Source organism: Balaenoptera physalus, assembly GCF_965194825.1.
Source record: "Balaenoptera physalus genome assembly, chromosome: 21".
Lineage (NCBI taxonomy): Eukaryota > Metazoa > Chordata > Mammalia > Artiodactyla > Balaenopteridae > Balaenoptera > Balaenoptera physalus.
In genome coordinates, this window is record NC_138902.1 from 19296374 (window position 1) to 19313392 (window position 17019).

Genomic DNA, 17019 nt, shown 5'->3' on the forward strand with positions numbered 1-17019 from the left:
TCATGTGGTATGCATGCCTTATTCTTTCACTTTCTGCCTTTTTTCCCTATAAATTTTCATATTGGCCCTTTATCAATCTCATTCTCATTATGAATGAGAAATAGATAATGAACATCTAGAATAATGTAAAATAAGCAGTATGACAGCAGAGATATTTTGAGGCTTAAGCAAGTCATTCCTAGAACGGATTCAGTTGTCAAAACTGTTTCCATATACACCAGCAGTACACCCTGCCTTGCAAACTTTGGATATTTTACTTTCTTATATTAAAGGGAATATCCTTTATCAAGGAATGTTAAGGAAAAACCTCTATTCTGCATAACCCAAAGAAAACTGTTATTAAATGAAAGGGGAAAAAAAGGGCTTATTGTTGGTAGCAGAAGTTGGATCCATACCGATTATAAAAATAAAGGCTCTGGACACTAACACGTCTTTCTCCTTTTTCTACTTCTAAATGAAAGTTGTAGGTTTGTCAGAGTCAGCAGTACTTACAGACAAGACACCTCCTATTTCCTCAAAACAACAGGAATCTTATAGTACAGAATTTAAAGAGAAAACTAGTGTTTTGCTCTGGAAAGTTAAAAAAAAAAAAACCCAACTAAATATGAGAGTAACGCTTGGTATAATTAATGATGCCCGAGCGTGATCTGGGATTATACTCTGGCTCTGGCATGCATAGAGGAGGCAGCAGTCCCAATATACCAGGTGAAACAGCTCTGTGGTGACATTGGTAATCCAGGAATCTCACCATCAAGAAGACTCATTCCACAATCTTTCTTAGCTGGCACACAGCCAAAACCAACACAGCCCGACACCTAACACTCTTGAAAATCACCTACACTCATATTTTTCTGATCGAGAGCCATTAGTGATGTAAACAGGATGATTTTCATGAGCTCAGCAACAGAGTACTCTGTTGACATCACAAAGCACAATACATCTCACCAGGAAATCCTGGCTGGGACTCTTCGCAGGGATTAAACAGCTGAGGCAGGGGGAATGTGGACCTTTAACCAAGACCACACATTTTAAAGAAGCAGCATGGTCTCCCCTCCTCCCTCTCAGCAGCAACATCATGTTGAAAGCGGCTCTTTTGCCCCTTTCCTGTTTGCCCATTTCTGTTCTCCTCGAACCTTAAAAGAACCTAATTATGGGACTGAGATCACCAAGCAATTGAAACTAACTCCTGACCTGTGCTCTCCTGAAAGCACACCATGCCTTGTCTAACCTGTTGATTCTTTTCCTAGATAAAAAGAAGAATGAAGAATTAAGCAGTTAAAAATGACTAGCTCTCCACCCCCTAAAGCCCCCCTAAGCAATCCTGCAGGCAGATCACAGCAGGCAAGATAACATCTGAAGAGCGTCAGCCAGTCTGCACTCAATGGAGAATGATGCAGAATCCAACCTCAAGCCTTGATGAGTCACTGAGATTCTTCTCCCCGCTTTTTCCCTTTAAAAAATGTCATGGCTGAGCAGAATCTTCAGAGTTGGTCTCTGGACACGAGTCCACCTTCTCCCCAGGTTGCAGCTTTTCTGATTAAAGCACCTTTCTTTTTTACTGACACTTGGCTCTGGAGTTATTGGTTTATGAGCGGCAGGCAGCTGAACCTGGTTACAATGTGTGGGAAAATGTCAGAAGACCTCGTTTATAAAAAACTCAAAGAGGCAAATGCATTTCGGAACTGATAACTTGTTTGAAATACTCTGGGTGTGTCAGTCATCAAAATCAGTCAGCCAGTTTTAATGATTAAGTTTGAGAGAAGACCTTATAAATGATCCAACAGGGCGAGAGGAAGAAACACGTGAATTCTGTCTTTGCCCTGGTGAAAAACATCTTTCTAGCAAGCACTTACTCCATCTCCACAAATTCACAGTACTAGTAGAAGCAGGGGTAATTTTAATATATAAGGAAATTATATTTATCACTATGCTTCCCTAGGAAATTCTACTTTTCAAAAATTTGACTAACTTCATAAAAAAATGATACCATTATTTTGATCTTCACACCCTAGATGGACAAAACTAGACTGAGGAAAAACCACCTAGAATTTGGGTGATATTTCCAGAGCTTTTCGTGCATTGTCAGTTTCAAGGCAGATTGAAATTGATATAATAGGAACAGGGAACCAGGTTCTCAATTTTTTCCCTTGAAAAATATGAAAATGTTGCTTCTATTTACAAGTCTGAAAACCAAAGAGGGAAGTCAATGAATCTAAATTGAACCTTTCGTGTAGTGTTCCTAGAGGGGTTTTTCACTTGGAGTTATGGTGATTTCCATTCCTTCTCCTGGAAGCAGGGCACAAGAGGGCAGACTTTGAAATGCTAAAAAACAGTCAGTCTCAGATTTCTGCCTCACATTCATCTGAACACGTGATTTTAAAGTCTCTCTGCCAAAGAGTCCTATAAGTTTATAGGGTTTACGCATTCAATATGCAGAAAAGGGAAGTAGGTAGAACTAAATCCTAATTTCCAAGCTAACATGGAGAAATTCAGCTTTCTCTTTACTGCTTGGGACCCTAAGAAATTTTGGTGCAAAGTCAAAGAACTGTTAACAAAATAAGTTCCCTTTTAAGAAACACAAGATCAAGATCAGACAGCAGACAAGAAGGAATAGAAATTGGAATTTTTGCATCACTGAATGAGTTTTAATTCAAATGAGAATGCACCTTTGAACAGAAAATATTAAATATTCTAATCACATTAAAATACGATACGCAACTTCTTGCTCAAGCTTTTTCTTTTAATACATTGTTTAAATCAATGGAGGTATTTTCATTATACTTTTAAAATCCTGATTCTAAAAATTATTTGCTATTTTTACTAACTTAACAATCACTACTTTAAATAAACAATTAAATAAGGAAATGTTTGTATTAACTGCCTACATCTACAGTCATGCTATGTTTGATACACCTCCAGTATCAATGGCTTGTTTTTGAACAGTGCTAGTAGAAATTATATTGCCTCTTTCCATTTACCAGCTTTGAAAAATTGAATAAATGTACCAACATGTTGACTGCCTCCTTAACCTTGAAATATTCCTTTCCCTGGAACATAGCGCATATACCACTAAAATTACATGGATGAAGGAGCTACAAATTCAGAATGTTATTATTAATAGGCTGTCGAAATCTGTCGAAATCTTACATTAACTACGGTACTTCAGAGCTCATATTTTGAACAAACTGAATGAACTAACTTGTGAACTTTAATGAATATTTAGCCTTATTTGAATATTCCATGAAAAGAGAGAAAAATATTAATAATGATTTTGGAGGAATAGTATTTCCTATGTGCTTTTTGTAATAACAGTACAATTACAAGCTGAGAATTCACACATAGCATCACTAACATAAAAGGATTTGTAAGGCTAGGTAGTATGCTGTGGGGATACTACACAGAGATTTATAGTAGAATGGGCTGACTATAAATCCAATACGTAATTCCATATGCAATTTCCAAATCAAAATAAACCTCAGTACAAAAATTACTGGCACTTATTAAAGAGGATATATATCCCAAAAGAATTTTGATTAACAAGCAACAATGAATAATGTCAATATAGGATAAAGTAAAAATGTCTTTCAGTTCTGTATTTTATCCATTTTAATCTTTATGGAATATCAAGGGAAGAACAATTAATATTATTTAACTGAGTGGCCCCTTCAGGAAGAAACAACGAATACTTCCTGGAGTTTGGAGCATAAGTCACTTCCTACCATAAATCTACTCACTCTGTAAATGTATAAATATGCAAAGACTTAGCAGGACACAATAAATACAAGATGAATAAATATATGACCTTGTCATTCAGAAACTCATTAATTTAACAACCTCTAAATCACTCATGCGTGCAAAATCATTTCCTTCCTTCCTTCCCCATATTCAATTAGTCCTGAAGAATTCTTTCTTCATAGTCTCTCTTATACTTATGGTTTTCTTCCCACTCTCTCTTGCACTATTTAGATCATCATCATCATCATTCTTATTATTATTTTAATGTCTGGACCATTAGTTTATTCTGTGCCATCAGTTTATTCCAGAAGACAATAACAGTACCCAGCTTGTGCTTTTTTGTGAAGATTGGATAATACATGTGAAACATGGAGCACACAGTGCGTGCTTCATAACCACTAGCTATCAACCAACCCCTTCATACCGATCAAACTGGCCTACTATATGCCTACATGCCCATTTCACTCTTGACCCTCCTTTAATCTGAAATATACCTATACCCATCAGAATTGTATATATCTTTCAATGCCCACCTTGTTTCCTTTATCCCTAAATTGAACTAGGTACCCTCATTCAAGTCTTTATTCACTGTTCCCTTCTTGAGGCAGCCTACTTTTTATTTTTTTAACATCTTTATTGGGGTATAATTGCTTTACAACGTTGTGTTAGTTTCTGCTTTATAACAAAGTGAATCAGCTATACATATACATATATCCCCACATCTCTTCCCTCTTGTGTCTCCCTCCCTCCCACCCTAGCTATCCCACCCCTCTAGGTGGTCACAAAGCACCGAGCTGATCTCCCTGTGCTATGCGGCTGCTTCCCACTAGCTATCTGTTTTACATTTGGTAGTGTATATATGTCCATGCCACTCTCTCACTTCGTCCCAGCTTACCTTCCCCCACCCCGGGTCCTCAAGTCCATTCTCTATGTCTGTGTCTTTATTCCTGCCCGAGGCAGCCTACTTTAATCATTCTATTTAAAATCACCGTGCTTCTCCCAGAGAACTTTGACCACCTTACACTGGCTATTTGCTCCATATAACTTGCCACCTTCTAAACTAGTACATGATTGACTTACTTATTACCCTTTTGTCTGTTTTCTTCCTTTAGAGGTGAACTCCTAGAACAAAACCTACTGAGTCACTCAATAAAGAATATGGAAAAATGGAAAAAATGAAGTTTTTCCAACCCTAAAAATTTAACTGATTTATGTAAAGTAGCATAGCTTTTGGAAAAAAAGCACAGTGAGGTGGCATCCCCATTTTTTAGATCTGTCTCTGTTTCTTACTAACTATGAAAATATGTAAGCCAATCATTTCACATTTCTGTATCTTGGTTTCCTCAGGAGTAAAGTAAAATATTTTGATCAGCTTATCTGTAAGAGCTCTTACATCTTTAAAATGTCAATGGTTCTCCTGCAATCCTGTTTCCTAAAATTCAGATACTTCCAAATCACTGTTATCTCATCATGGACAGCTCCAATCATCACATTAATTTATTGACTACATCTGGATAATGAGTAGATTTCTGCCTTGCTAAAATGATAGAATTGGAAGCTTCTGCAATTGCTCTCCAACAACGAAGAGAATTTCATTGTCTTCTCGTGGACCTGCACACTATTTTATGGCAGAGTAAGAAGTCACAGCAGTAAATTTAAAGTATGCACCCATACGCTTGTCCACAGCAATGTGAATAGATGGCATTTTGCCAGCGAGGAGGGCTTTCTCTCCCAACCCATCTAAACCATGTAGCTCTATTTCTGGCTGACAGGCGGAGTGATGATCATCCTTCTCAGCTCTCCTTCTAATTCCTGAGAACAACGCAGATAAGACGGTAACACACATCACACAGAGGAAAAGCCACATGAGCAAACCAAATGAAAATGGTAGTATATCCACGTCTTTGTCAATATGTCCCTTGGAATTCCTGTCCCTTTCTTCAAGCCCATTATAGCAATAGCAAGGTATCAAATTTAGAATTCAAGGAAATGCAGCTTAATTAAAAAAAAACTGCATAATGGTAGCTCACGATTACTTAATGCTTATGTACCAGGGACGACTCCAAATGCTTTATATACATTACTTTATTTGATCCTCATAACAACCTCAAGAGGGAGGTATAATTATTGCCACCACTTCACAGACGAGGAAATTAAGGCACAGATAGTTTATATAATTTTTCTCTGGGCTAAAAGAAAAGATTTGGTTTAAATCCGCTCCATGATGCCTTAAAGCTCTGAAATTCTAATTGCAATTATGTAATAACCCAGTACATTTAAAATATTTATCGGTCTGGGGTTAGAACTCCCAATATAACTCAGTATGTCCTAATGAGCTCAGTTTTCAAGAAAGTTATAACCTAACCCACTACGTCCTCAAGACATCACTGGACTCACCATTATGAAGATTCTATATTTGATAAATCCCATTAACAAGTAGCATAGATTATCAAAAGATTGTGATCCAAAATGGATAAAATTAAAGTTTCAAGGTGACAAAGCATCAGCTATTTAGAAAACTCAGCAATCTAGAACAACTAATTTCCAAGGATTTTGAGAGGCCAAAGACTTACTATATTGATCCCAGTGTTTTTATAAATAGTTTACTGATTAGTAAAATGTAGGTCATAGGCTACGTGTACCTGAGGTTCCAGAGTGCAGATGAACTATAATTAGAGGATCACAGGCATATGAAACTGAACTTCCTAGGCAGGGGTTAAGCTAGATATCTCCTTGCTGTCATTGAAGTAGAAAGATAAAAAGACTGAAGTAATTATTTTATATATATATATATTTTCCCTATGTAAACCCAAGTCTTCACAGATGACATGACATTGTTTTTTCTCTTCTCTTTGAAAAATCCTAAGAGTTGTCTGATGGGAAAACTGTAAAAATCCAGCTTGTTCTAAGGATTATAGCAAGGAAAGATCAGAGCTGTAACACTCAATGCTGCCACTAATCACTCTTAAGATTTGCTTTGTAGGCAATACTTAGCATCATGCACCGATCAATGGTTACTGATTCCTTTTGCTCCCAGAAGAGCAAGCAATTATGACCCAGGAAGCTTCACCAAGGGATTACAAACAAATGCTAACAAGAGTTCAATTCCACTGTCTTTAGATCATTCCATTTATTTATGGAGATTTTATTGCATGACACCAACATATTTCATAAAACAAATACTTCCTGTTACTTAGCAAAGGAAGAGGCAACAATGAAAGTCATCGGGCTATTCGTGGTCAAGTCTGTGGTTCAGGTCTCATTCACTCTCCCTCCCCCACCCCATCTAGGGAGAAACCACAGGTCTAGAGCATCTGCTCCATATCCTCTGATGCTCTGAGACCCTGGCTTCAGAGGAGGGTGGGAGGATTGAGGAAGACACGCAGCAAGATCACTAGAGAAGAAGGAATGGTGGGGAGAGTGAAGAGAAAAGTTAACTGTGGGATGGCAAGGACGTAAGAAATGAGGGGACGGAGAAGAGAGGAAAACTAGAGAAATAAAATTATATCAACATCGGACACCAACGTAGGTAGCAAAGTTAAGACTTGAAACTTCTGGTGTCATTTGTTTGCCTGTTAATTATGTTTCCTTTGTGGCCACCATCTTTGTCCTCCACGTTGCTCTCATCTTCAAATGCACATGAATATATGGACATTTGGTTTAATTTTAAATTATGAGTTTTTAATAAAATGAATTTGGAAGACACTTTTTTTAAAGTAGAGAATTACATGAGTATTAAATTCTGTACTAACTTTTGCTTAAAATAGAGCTCATAAATTTCCCCTTCGGCTGAGATAGCAGTACCTCAAGAAAGGCAATTAAACACTCAAGTGCATATCACTGAAAGTTATAGTAAATCAAGTCTCGTCTTGTCACACTATATTCTTGATGAAAAATTAAAAATGCTTTACCTTAGGAAGCTTTCCATTATAATTCATCTAATTTTATTGGGTCTATCAGCTTTTTTCCACTGCACTGTCAGAAAAGCCTATACCCCGGTAAAATCTGCCCTAGTGTGTTGTCAAATATTTTCCCCTTAGAAGTGGTGGCCTCATTGCTCCAATATTGATTCAGAGCCCAATTTCTGCAGCAAATCTATCATACTTGAATAAATAAGAATCAAGATGACCAAAGCATAAAAGTTTTCACATATTTCTAGTTCTACAGTAAAGAATAAATGAAAACACATATATTATTACTGATTACTATACATGTTTGTAGATATAGGGCTAGAGTTTTGTTTTTATTTTTGTTTTCAAACTTATTGATAAACAAGCCTTTCCTCTATACTTTGTGACTTTATTTACCCAATTTTAGTTAAGTAATTATTAAATCATTTCACCTTTTATTTAGGATAGTATATGTATAAGCTAAACATACATATATTATTTGTAGAATTCATATATATATATTGTATTTTTAACCAAATTAAAATAACATCTATGTTTGATTTGGCTCGTGTAAAATTATTCTATGTAAATTATTATTTTTATGCATTTTGTGAAATTCTGAGAACAGCTTAATTCCTATCTTTTGGGGTCCAGAAATTCCAGTTTGGGACAACGTAAAACGTTAGGTGAACAGCATTTCCATTCAGATAAAGAAGGATTCACGATCTTTTCGGCTCAGCTCTTTCCATGCACTACACCTAAACTGTATGGATTCTTTTTTACTACCCTAACCTTCCCATAGAAGGTACTTTCATGACAAACACAATTTTAGTTACTACCTGTCTTTTTCTCTCTTACAAGTAACTCCTTATCATTCTCTCTGTAAGAAAGCCCCTCACACCGTGATTTTTGGACATTACCCAAAGAGTAATAATCTATGTATCCTAACCAATTTTTTATGGGGAAAAATCACTCTTTTTAATGATACTACGGTTTAGGAAATTAGTAAAGTTCTGTATCACTCTTAAGACATAACAAATTAATCCACTTGTTAAGACTCCCTACAATTTATTCCTAGGAATGTTAACATATGTGAATACTGTTTATATGAATGGTGCTAGAAAGAGGAAGAAGAAAGTTAATACTTCTTAAGCCCTGTTCTAATATCAGGAATTTTTTTCCACATAGAGTAACTTACGTAGCCCTTAACACAATCTCATGAATGTTTTAGGGATTAACATTCCCATTTGTTCTGATGTAAAAACTAAATCTCACGTGGTGAAGTGATTTGTTCAAGGTCATACAGCTTATAAATGGTAGAACTGGGATTTGATGTCAAGTTTCCAATACAATTTCCACTGCACCATGATGCTTCTTCAACTCTTATCTTCTAAGTTTTGCATAAGCTTTCGCAAACTCCCAAACTTACTCTCCAGATTTTGTTACAAAACTACTCCATCAAGATCAAAGGAGGAAAAGAATAAAGTGAAGAAGGGTGTCAAAGTAGAATGAGAGAGAAAATTGGTACTGGTTTCATATTTACTATATTTTAGGTTTAGGACTTGGTGTTTTCCCATAACTCATTCAATCCCCCAAACAGCCTCAAGAGATGCATACTGCTATTCTCATGAATAAATGAGAAAACAGATTCAGAGGGATGATCTAACTTGCTCAAGGCTATGAAGAATGGCAGGTAAGATGAAAATTCCAGTCTGCCCCTCACAGACTTAAAGAACAAATTTATGGTTGCCAGGGGGAAAGGGGTGGGGGAGGGATAGACTGGGAGTTTGGGATTGACATGTACACACTGCTATATTTAAGAGAGATAACAAACAAGGATCTACTTATAGCACAGGGAACTCTGCTCAATATTCTGTAATAACCTAAATGGGAAAAGAATTTGAAAAAGAAGAGATACATGTATATGTAAAACTGAATCACTTTGCTGTACACCTGAAACTAACACAACATTATTAATCAGCCCCATTCCAATATAAAATAAAAATTAAAAAAAATTCTGGTCTGCCCAACTGGAAAGCTAATGCCCTAGGGCAAGACAGAAATCAAAGCTGTAAGAGATATCAGCGGTAAACTACTCAGTAATCTGCTTGGAGCATGAATGTTCCCCAACAATGTCACTGATTGAATACTTCCATTAAGAAGAAACTAAATTCTTTCCAAATAAGTAGCACACTTCAGTCGGGGGTAACTTTAATTGTTAAAAAATTCTCCCATATACTACGTTGTTGGGAAAGGGATGGCCAACCTCCACTCCAGAAGGGCGTCCTACGCTGATCAAAATCAGAGGGGTAAAACTCTCTTCTCTAAAGAAGACATCTATAGTGGAGTGATGAAAGTTTTACTAGTTAGGATTTAAATAATAAACAGGAGATCACAATCATTTAAATTAAGGCAATACATACTATTTGAACGTAAAGGCTAAAAACAACTTGGAAAAGAAAAGCAGGGTATAGAGAAGAAAAGGATTATTTCAGTTTTTAGTCTCAGCACTGACACTAAGTAGCTGTAGTGTCCTTGGGCAAGTCACTTCACTTTTCCAGATCTGAGTTTCCTCCCTCAGGAAGTCACTCAGATAATCTCTCCAAATGTTCAGCATATAAAATTGTATGATTACAGAATATCAATTATATTATTCAGAAATAACCTTTGAATGCATATACACACACACACAACAGTGGGTTCAATTCACTGCAGTAAAGATGGCAACAAGGTTTGAGATGATGAAGATCGATCTTATTTCACTCCTACTCGTGTGAACGATATATGAACCCAAGTTTCTTTTCAATTTGAGAACTAGATAACTTAATGACAGATTGTAGCCTTTCTCTGGACAATGAAACTAAAAATCCTCAGGATTATGTTAATGCCCTTGTTCTGTAAGCCATAACAATACACAGAAAGTATGATTGAAAAAAAATATTTACAGCTATCAACTTGCTAGAATCTGAAAGTAATCTTACAGTCTTTACATGGCAGAATTATGGATCTATTTTCCATTTTAAGAGAGTGTTCCTAAACAGATATTATCTTCCCAACCACTTCAATGGTTTGGTTAAATAGTGTCATAGAGGCCAAAGAGGAATCAGCCAAAGTCACCCAGCTTGTTGGTAGCAGAGATGGGACGGGTGTCGCTTTAAGATAAAGGACATTGTTGGGTACGTGTTCAGTATGCCACAGATAGAGAAGAGGAATACTATGGGAGGAACAGGAATGGCAGTCAAAAGGTGAATAAAATGAAGGTAAGGGGAAGAAACACTGAATTCAGAGAGTATTTGTGTAGGAAAGTAAAGAAATAACTTGAGTTGTGCAAATTGATTCTTAAAATCCACTAGAACAACAGCTCTATGAGGGCAAGGACTTTCACTGGTTTTTATTGTGATATAACCAATCTAGAACAGTGCCTGGCATATAGTAGGTATTTGATATGTATTCGCTGAATGAAGAAAAAGAGTAAACAATAAAAGAAAACTGAAACATGGACATAACAACAATAATAAAAATGCAAACATGAGCATAAAAGCAGGCATGGTATAGTTTATGGCTGATAGAAAGTTCAATAGATTCGGTGGACAAGAGTTCTAGTTCTAGTTCTCAGGGCCTTCTAGCTCAACATTAGATAAGTCATAACTTTTTTATGCCTTTCTCAATCTACAAATTATCTCTTCCTTCATGTTTTAAAAGGATACGATGAGGTATTATTAAAAGGGAAGGAAGACAGAACAGAGGTGTGTGGCCTGGGACAGAATGATTTTCTGGGAATGCAGAAATGCTGATATGTATATTTATATGTTTATATAATGGAAAAGAAGGAGAGATAATGAAAAGGGACGAAAGTTTGAATCGATGGTACCAGTGACAAACCAGTGTACTGTTTACCGGATGGAGACATTTTTTGGTATGTGTTTTTGTAATATGTGTAAATACTGTTTGGTACTAAAATGCAATGAAGTTCTATAGGAAAGAAAAGGCAGGTGAAGATGCGTTGATATCTTAGAATGCAATGGAATTTTGACATATAAAGCCACCCAGGCATAATTAGGAAAATAAGAAAGAGTCAAGGTATAATTGGGAGGGTGGGAAGGGAGAGGAAGGAATAAGGAGAAATAATCAAAGTGGGATATTCAGGAAAGAGGTGAGCTGTAGAGCCAGCTGCTGCCTGTCAAGAAAGAGATTACCCTAGAAAACCTAAACTGTTTTCAAAAGCAAGCGGAACATTGGATGTGTGATGAAATAAAAAAGAAAAAGGCCATAACTGCAGAAAATTTAGTGAGAGCAAAAGAAAAAAATCAGAAGAAAATTTAATTTCAATTTTTTAAGTGAACCATACACACGTGACCAGTTGTCACACTTGAAGTACTTCCCTTAACTACCAGGCAGATGCCACTTAAACTACCAGAGTTAGTCTTCAGCTCTAACTCTCTAGAACAGGGGAAAAATGATAGAAGAAAACTGTTTAGGATTAAATTCTGAGAGATAGGACATTACTCTGTTTTCTACTCTTTTGGATTTCCCTAAGTCTTTCAGAGTCTTGTGAATTTTAGTAAAAGACTTAATTTTACTAAGTTGTTCAGAGTCTGGCTTTTCTCATCAGTAAATTTATAAAATTACTTGGTTCAAATTGAGGAGCTTTCAGCTTTTTCCAGTATTTAACATCTTAGGCTCTCAATAAATATGGTTAAAGCAGAGAAAAGTTATTTGGAATCACCATTCTGAAATACTATAAGTACAATTGCAAAGACGTAGAAAAATCTACTGGACTTAAAATGAATGCCACTTTTCAATGGAAGGGAAGAAATCCTATGGTATATTCAATTAATCGCGTTGAATTTTGCATATGGCAGTACTTCATCTTGTCACTCTGGTAACAATGGTTTGCCATGAAACCCAACAGTACAAAGATTTAAGACAAAGCAAAACAAATTTGGCCTAAGATGAAAATATTAATACATTCTAATAACCAAGAGTCTGTTGTCAAGCAGGTTGCCCCATCCAAAAATACATTTTCTTTCAAGATGGTACCCTAGTTTCCTGGTTACAATTCAATTAATCAGTTCTTTTTATAGTCATCTAAGTTTGCAATCTCCCAGAGTCAGATCTTTCCATATAAACAGAGGGTAAGAAAAATCTTAAAGCCCAGGCAAAGAAAACAAATGAATGGTTCCAGTATTAAGTGACTTGATGAAAACTAAAAACTTAACTAGTCACATGGCAATATAATGATCATAGTGGGAAACCACTAACCACACAGAAAAATTTTAGAATTACATACACATATTTTAATTTTTTCATATTTTATATATAGTCTATATATTAAATTATAGCCCTGTATTAGATTTCTTAATGTCTACATGTATGCATAGATTAATATGGTGAGAACATGCAGTTACATTGCCTTATGAAAGACATACCCATTTTCGAATGGCTGACATAGCCTATACCTCTAGGCAATTTAAAAGGTGATATTTTGCCTTTTATTATAATAAAGACAAAGAGTGTCTGGATTTTAGAAGAGTCACTGAGGGAGAGGGTAATTCTAGTATTTATGGAATAAAACCCTAATGTGCTAATAGGTAGATTGGTTTGGGAAATAACACAGCAGACACAATTACTAGGATTGTCTCTCTTCCACTCTCGCAGGCTCCAGGATAAAGAAGAATCAATTAGCCCTCAACAGACTATGACCTTGAAGGCTATAGCTCTGTGCATAATACGCTAAATATGCTGAGCCAGATAGAAACGGAGAATCAAGTCCTGAGACCACGGAAGAGCATGGTTCAGATATGACAATGCCTTTTTAAAAAAATATAAGCCGTGACAGCTTCATGCATGTCAAAACCACGCAGGATGATGAAAGAAAAGACCCGGTTCTTCTGTGACTAAGCGACAGTTTCTCAATGGAAGAGCAAAAAGTGAAACAGATTGCAAAATGACAACCTAATTCCAAGCTTTTTTTTTTTTTTTTTTGCTTTCCTTTCGTTAATGGTTACAAGCTTCTTAACCAACAAAAGCAACCACTTATGAGTGTTTGAAAACAAAGCTCCCTGGACCAAATCCCTTTCCAAAATAAAAGGAATACAGATGCACAATTTTTAGGATATTCGTGTTTTTGTTGTTTTCAGGCACTAGTTCAAAAAATTAACCCAGAGTGTTCCACACAGCAAACCCTATAGGCAGTAAAGTGTTAACCAACTGTCTAGCCCTAACTTTTCAGGAGAAAACTGCCTCCCAGACAGCTTTTGGAGGCTTATCTCCAACACACTGAGAATGCTGCAGCTGTGCATCTGGCCAGAACCGGCCACTGTGATGCTTTTAGGCAGCAGTAAATCTTTTCCACTCAATAGAAATGCCAGAAAAATCAATGTCCTGTCTTGGAAAAAAGAAAAGAAACTGCATGGAATGTATAATCTATTAAAACACTTAGCAGAAGAATTTACCTTAAAAAAGAATTTCTCAGAACATCACAACATACTTTTTAACATGGTCCTAGATCAGGAAACTGTGCTGGAGGTTTCTTTGTTTGCTTGTTTTCCTCTGATGACAAAATCACAGGATTTCGTTGAAGAGTTTTTCATCATAGGGTCCTCTTTCTTTTTCTGGACAGCTAAACCTATTCAGGCACATTTTAATTAAAGACTTAAGTTGAAAATGATAAAGACAAAGAAGTAACCTTGCCTTCATGGTGAATTGTGCTTCTCTTTGCAAGATCTGTACTTGCTTTTTATAGCCTGTCATTTCATCTGGGTATTATTTCCCGGTCACTTTGCCAGGTGGGAAGAGGCGGTGAATACAGTGATGGCTGTCAGACCTTTAATGACACTTCAGGGATTTGATAAAGATACAAAGCAGTGTCTGCAGAAAGGAGGTTCTTCCCTAACTACACCTGAAAAACAAGCCTGTTTTTTTTCTTTAAATCTTTGCCACTGAAACTCGTGTGTATGAAATGAGCTTGAATCACAAGCACAAATCAAGTTTTTCTGCATTTCTAGAACACATGGCTCTCCTTCATACTGAATGTATCTGAAAAAAGATGTTTGTATTCTTCATTACCATCTAGAGGGAACCAACAGGGGTATTTCATCACTGAATCTTTACCCTCAACTCTCCTTTAACTCTAAGAGATTTTGCACACGTTATTCAGAACCAAATTCTCTGATCCTTTACTTTTTTCTAAGTAAATAGTCTCAATGGTGAAAAGTGATAGAAGATAGAGAAACAAAAATAAATTAGAAACATTAAAAAAAAAAGCTATAGAAAACTCCTCTTCTATAATGACGTTTAGAACAATCTGACTAGTCATGGTTTCATCCTTGACAACTTTTCCATTTTAAAGCATTGCAATGACCCAGAACAAACAGCAGTATATTGCTCTGTATTGTTTTAAGAGCGTGGCCTCTCTTTACTCAGGTGATGGACAAAAATGACACATCTAAAAAAAAAAAAAACGATGTACCTTACTAATGGATCTTGTACTTTTTAATGACTGTCAAGGAAGCTACTGAAACATTTGATTACAGAAAACAAAACTAATTGGACAAACCATAATGGAAAAGAATATGAAAAAGAATATATATATATGTATATGTATAACCGAGTCACTTAGTTGTACAGAAGAAATTAACACAACATTGTAAATCAACTATACTTCAATAAAATTTAAAAAACCTTATTTGGGAAAATCCTTTCATGCAGATTTGTACCACGTCCTGAATAAAATAAAACTGCCCCGTAATGAGGGCTCAGCAACTCAAACTACAATCTGAGCATGACAGCAACCGTCTGACGCTGCTGAGAGGTGAGCGCTATAAACGTCTAACGATTTCATGCGGTATCAGGAAGAACCAATTAAAATACAAACGTCAGGAGAAGTGGTTTAGGGAACAGGAAGAAGAGATGGAGAAAGAGAACAGGCAGCTTGGGCTGGCTGGGAGGCAGAGGGTAACAGAAAGGTGAGGAGAGGTGATCGGAAGTTTATATGGGAAAACAAAAAGGCACAGGATCATACTGCTGTACAGAAGTCATGTTTATATATATATTTATATATATATATAGATGGTCTGATGTTTTAATCTTAAAAAGTGTTAGAAATCAGTGGAATGTAACTGAAATTCAAGCGTGGCTCCCAGACGCTGAAGTTTTGGGTCCCCCCCCCCACCCAGATTTAACAATCCAGGTAGAGGGAGCTGCTGCTAGAGCATCAGTTCTAACCAGCAGTTGACAAGGTCTTTTCATTCATCTCTCCACGCCACCCGGGAGCATCGCAGTCACGTGATACACTTAAACCAAACCGTGCCATGAAAATCCAAGAAGACAAGGACACAGCTACACACGCTAGAGAACACTTCTGAGGACCTCAAGCCCACCCCCCTCCTTTACACAGCACCATCCGTCTGTCTCTACTTACAGAGTTTAGGAGCAGTCTGGAGATTAGTTTCTGTTGCTTGTGGCTGAGTGGCTGCCTTGGGTGTTCTCACCTCAGGGCTCCGAGTGGGTGAAGGGAAGGATGGAGCAGTGGACGGCAGGAAAGAAAAAGCGAAAATACGGTTCTTCGGGGTGGGTACCGCTGAAGGCTCAGAGGACACAGCGGCATTGTCAACTCGCACTGTAACTTGAACCTCAGTTTCAGAGTGAGCCCTAGAGACAGGTGAGGTGTATGCCTCAGACGATACCCACACAGCTGAGGCAGCAGTTGGATCCAGAGAAATAATAGGGTCCTGGCCTAACCCTCCGGGGTCAAGGTGAGTGGGAGAGTCATACTCAAAAATCTTGTCCACAAACACCCACTTGAGGCCGGCGATGCAGAGGCAGAGGCTGACCAGGCAAGCCAGAATGGGGATGATACAGATTTTCTCTGAGTTGAGGCAACCTCTCAGGCGCTCAGCTTCCAGGCAGACACAGCAGGGAACCGCCAGGCCCACGAGTCTCGGGGACCTCCCATCTTCGGTCTGGGTCTCCGGCATGTCTTCTGCGGCCGGAAGCCCATCCAGAGATGGGTCTGCACTCAGCTGAGTGGAGGGGCTGGAGGACCTCTCAACAGCGACCTCGGACATGTCTGGGGAATAAATCTCCATCGGCTCACCTCCAGAAGGCCTGGCCTCCCGCACCGTCCATTACCATCCCCCAAGCAAATGATACAGCATCTTACAGGGGGAAATCGATAAGCCGTCCAAGTCCAAAGCCATTACCAAAAGCAAGAGGAGTTCAGGAGGAAAGCAGGCGAAGAAGAAAAGAAAGCCTCTAGCAACTACCAAATTAAAGTATATTGTAATTCTTTACTGCTGTTTCTGGAGCACTTTTGCAGTTCTTTTAAATGCTTCTCCAAAGCATCCCGGCTGGTCAAGAAGGACAGAGGCCAAAAGGGAAACCGAGCTGATCT

The 17019-nt window shown here is 37.5% G+C and overlaps 1 protein-coding gene across 15 annotated transcripts in view; it reads right to left on the reverse strand.

Moving 5' to 3' along the window:
- The window catches only part of NRG1 (neuregulin 1), a gene marked incomplete at its 3' end in the record, with an annotated part of 224649 nt that overhangs the window by 105549 nt on the left and 102081 nt on the right, over nucleotides 1-17019 (reverse strand). For 7 of the 15 annotated variants that reach the window (XM_082444621.1, XM_082444631.1, XM_082444630.1 and 4 more), the window contains exon 1: nucleotides 16048-16733. The exons of the other annotated variants lie outside the window; for them this stretch is intronic. In XM_082444621.1, coding sequence (XP_082300747.1) covers nucleotides 16048-16714 — 667 coding nt within the window. In that variant the 5' untranslated portion in view covers nucleotides 16715-16733. Of the gene's footprint in view, nucleotides 1-16047; nucleotides 16734-17019 lie in introns of those variants that run through there. 15 annotated transcript variants of the gene reach the window in all.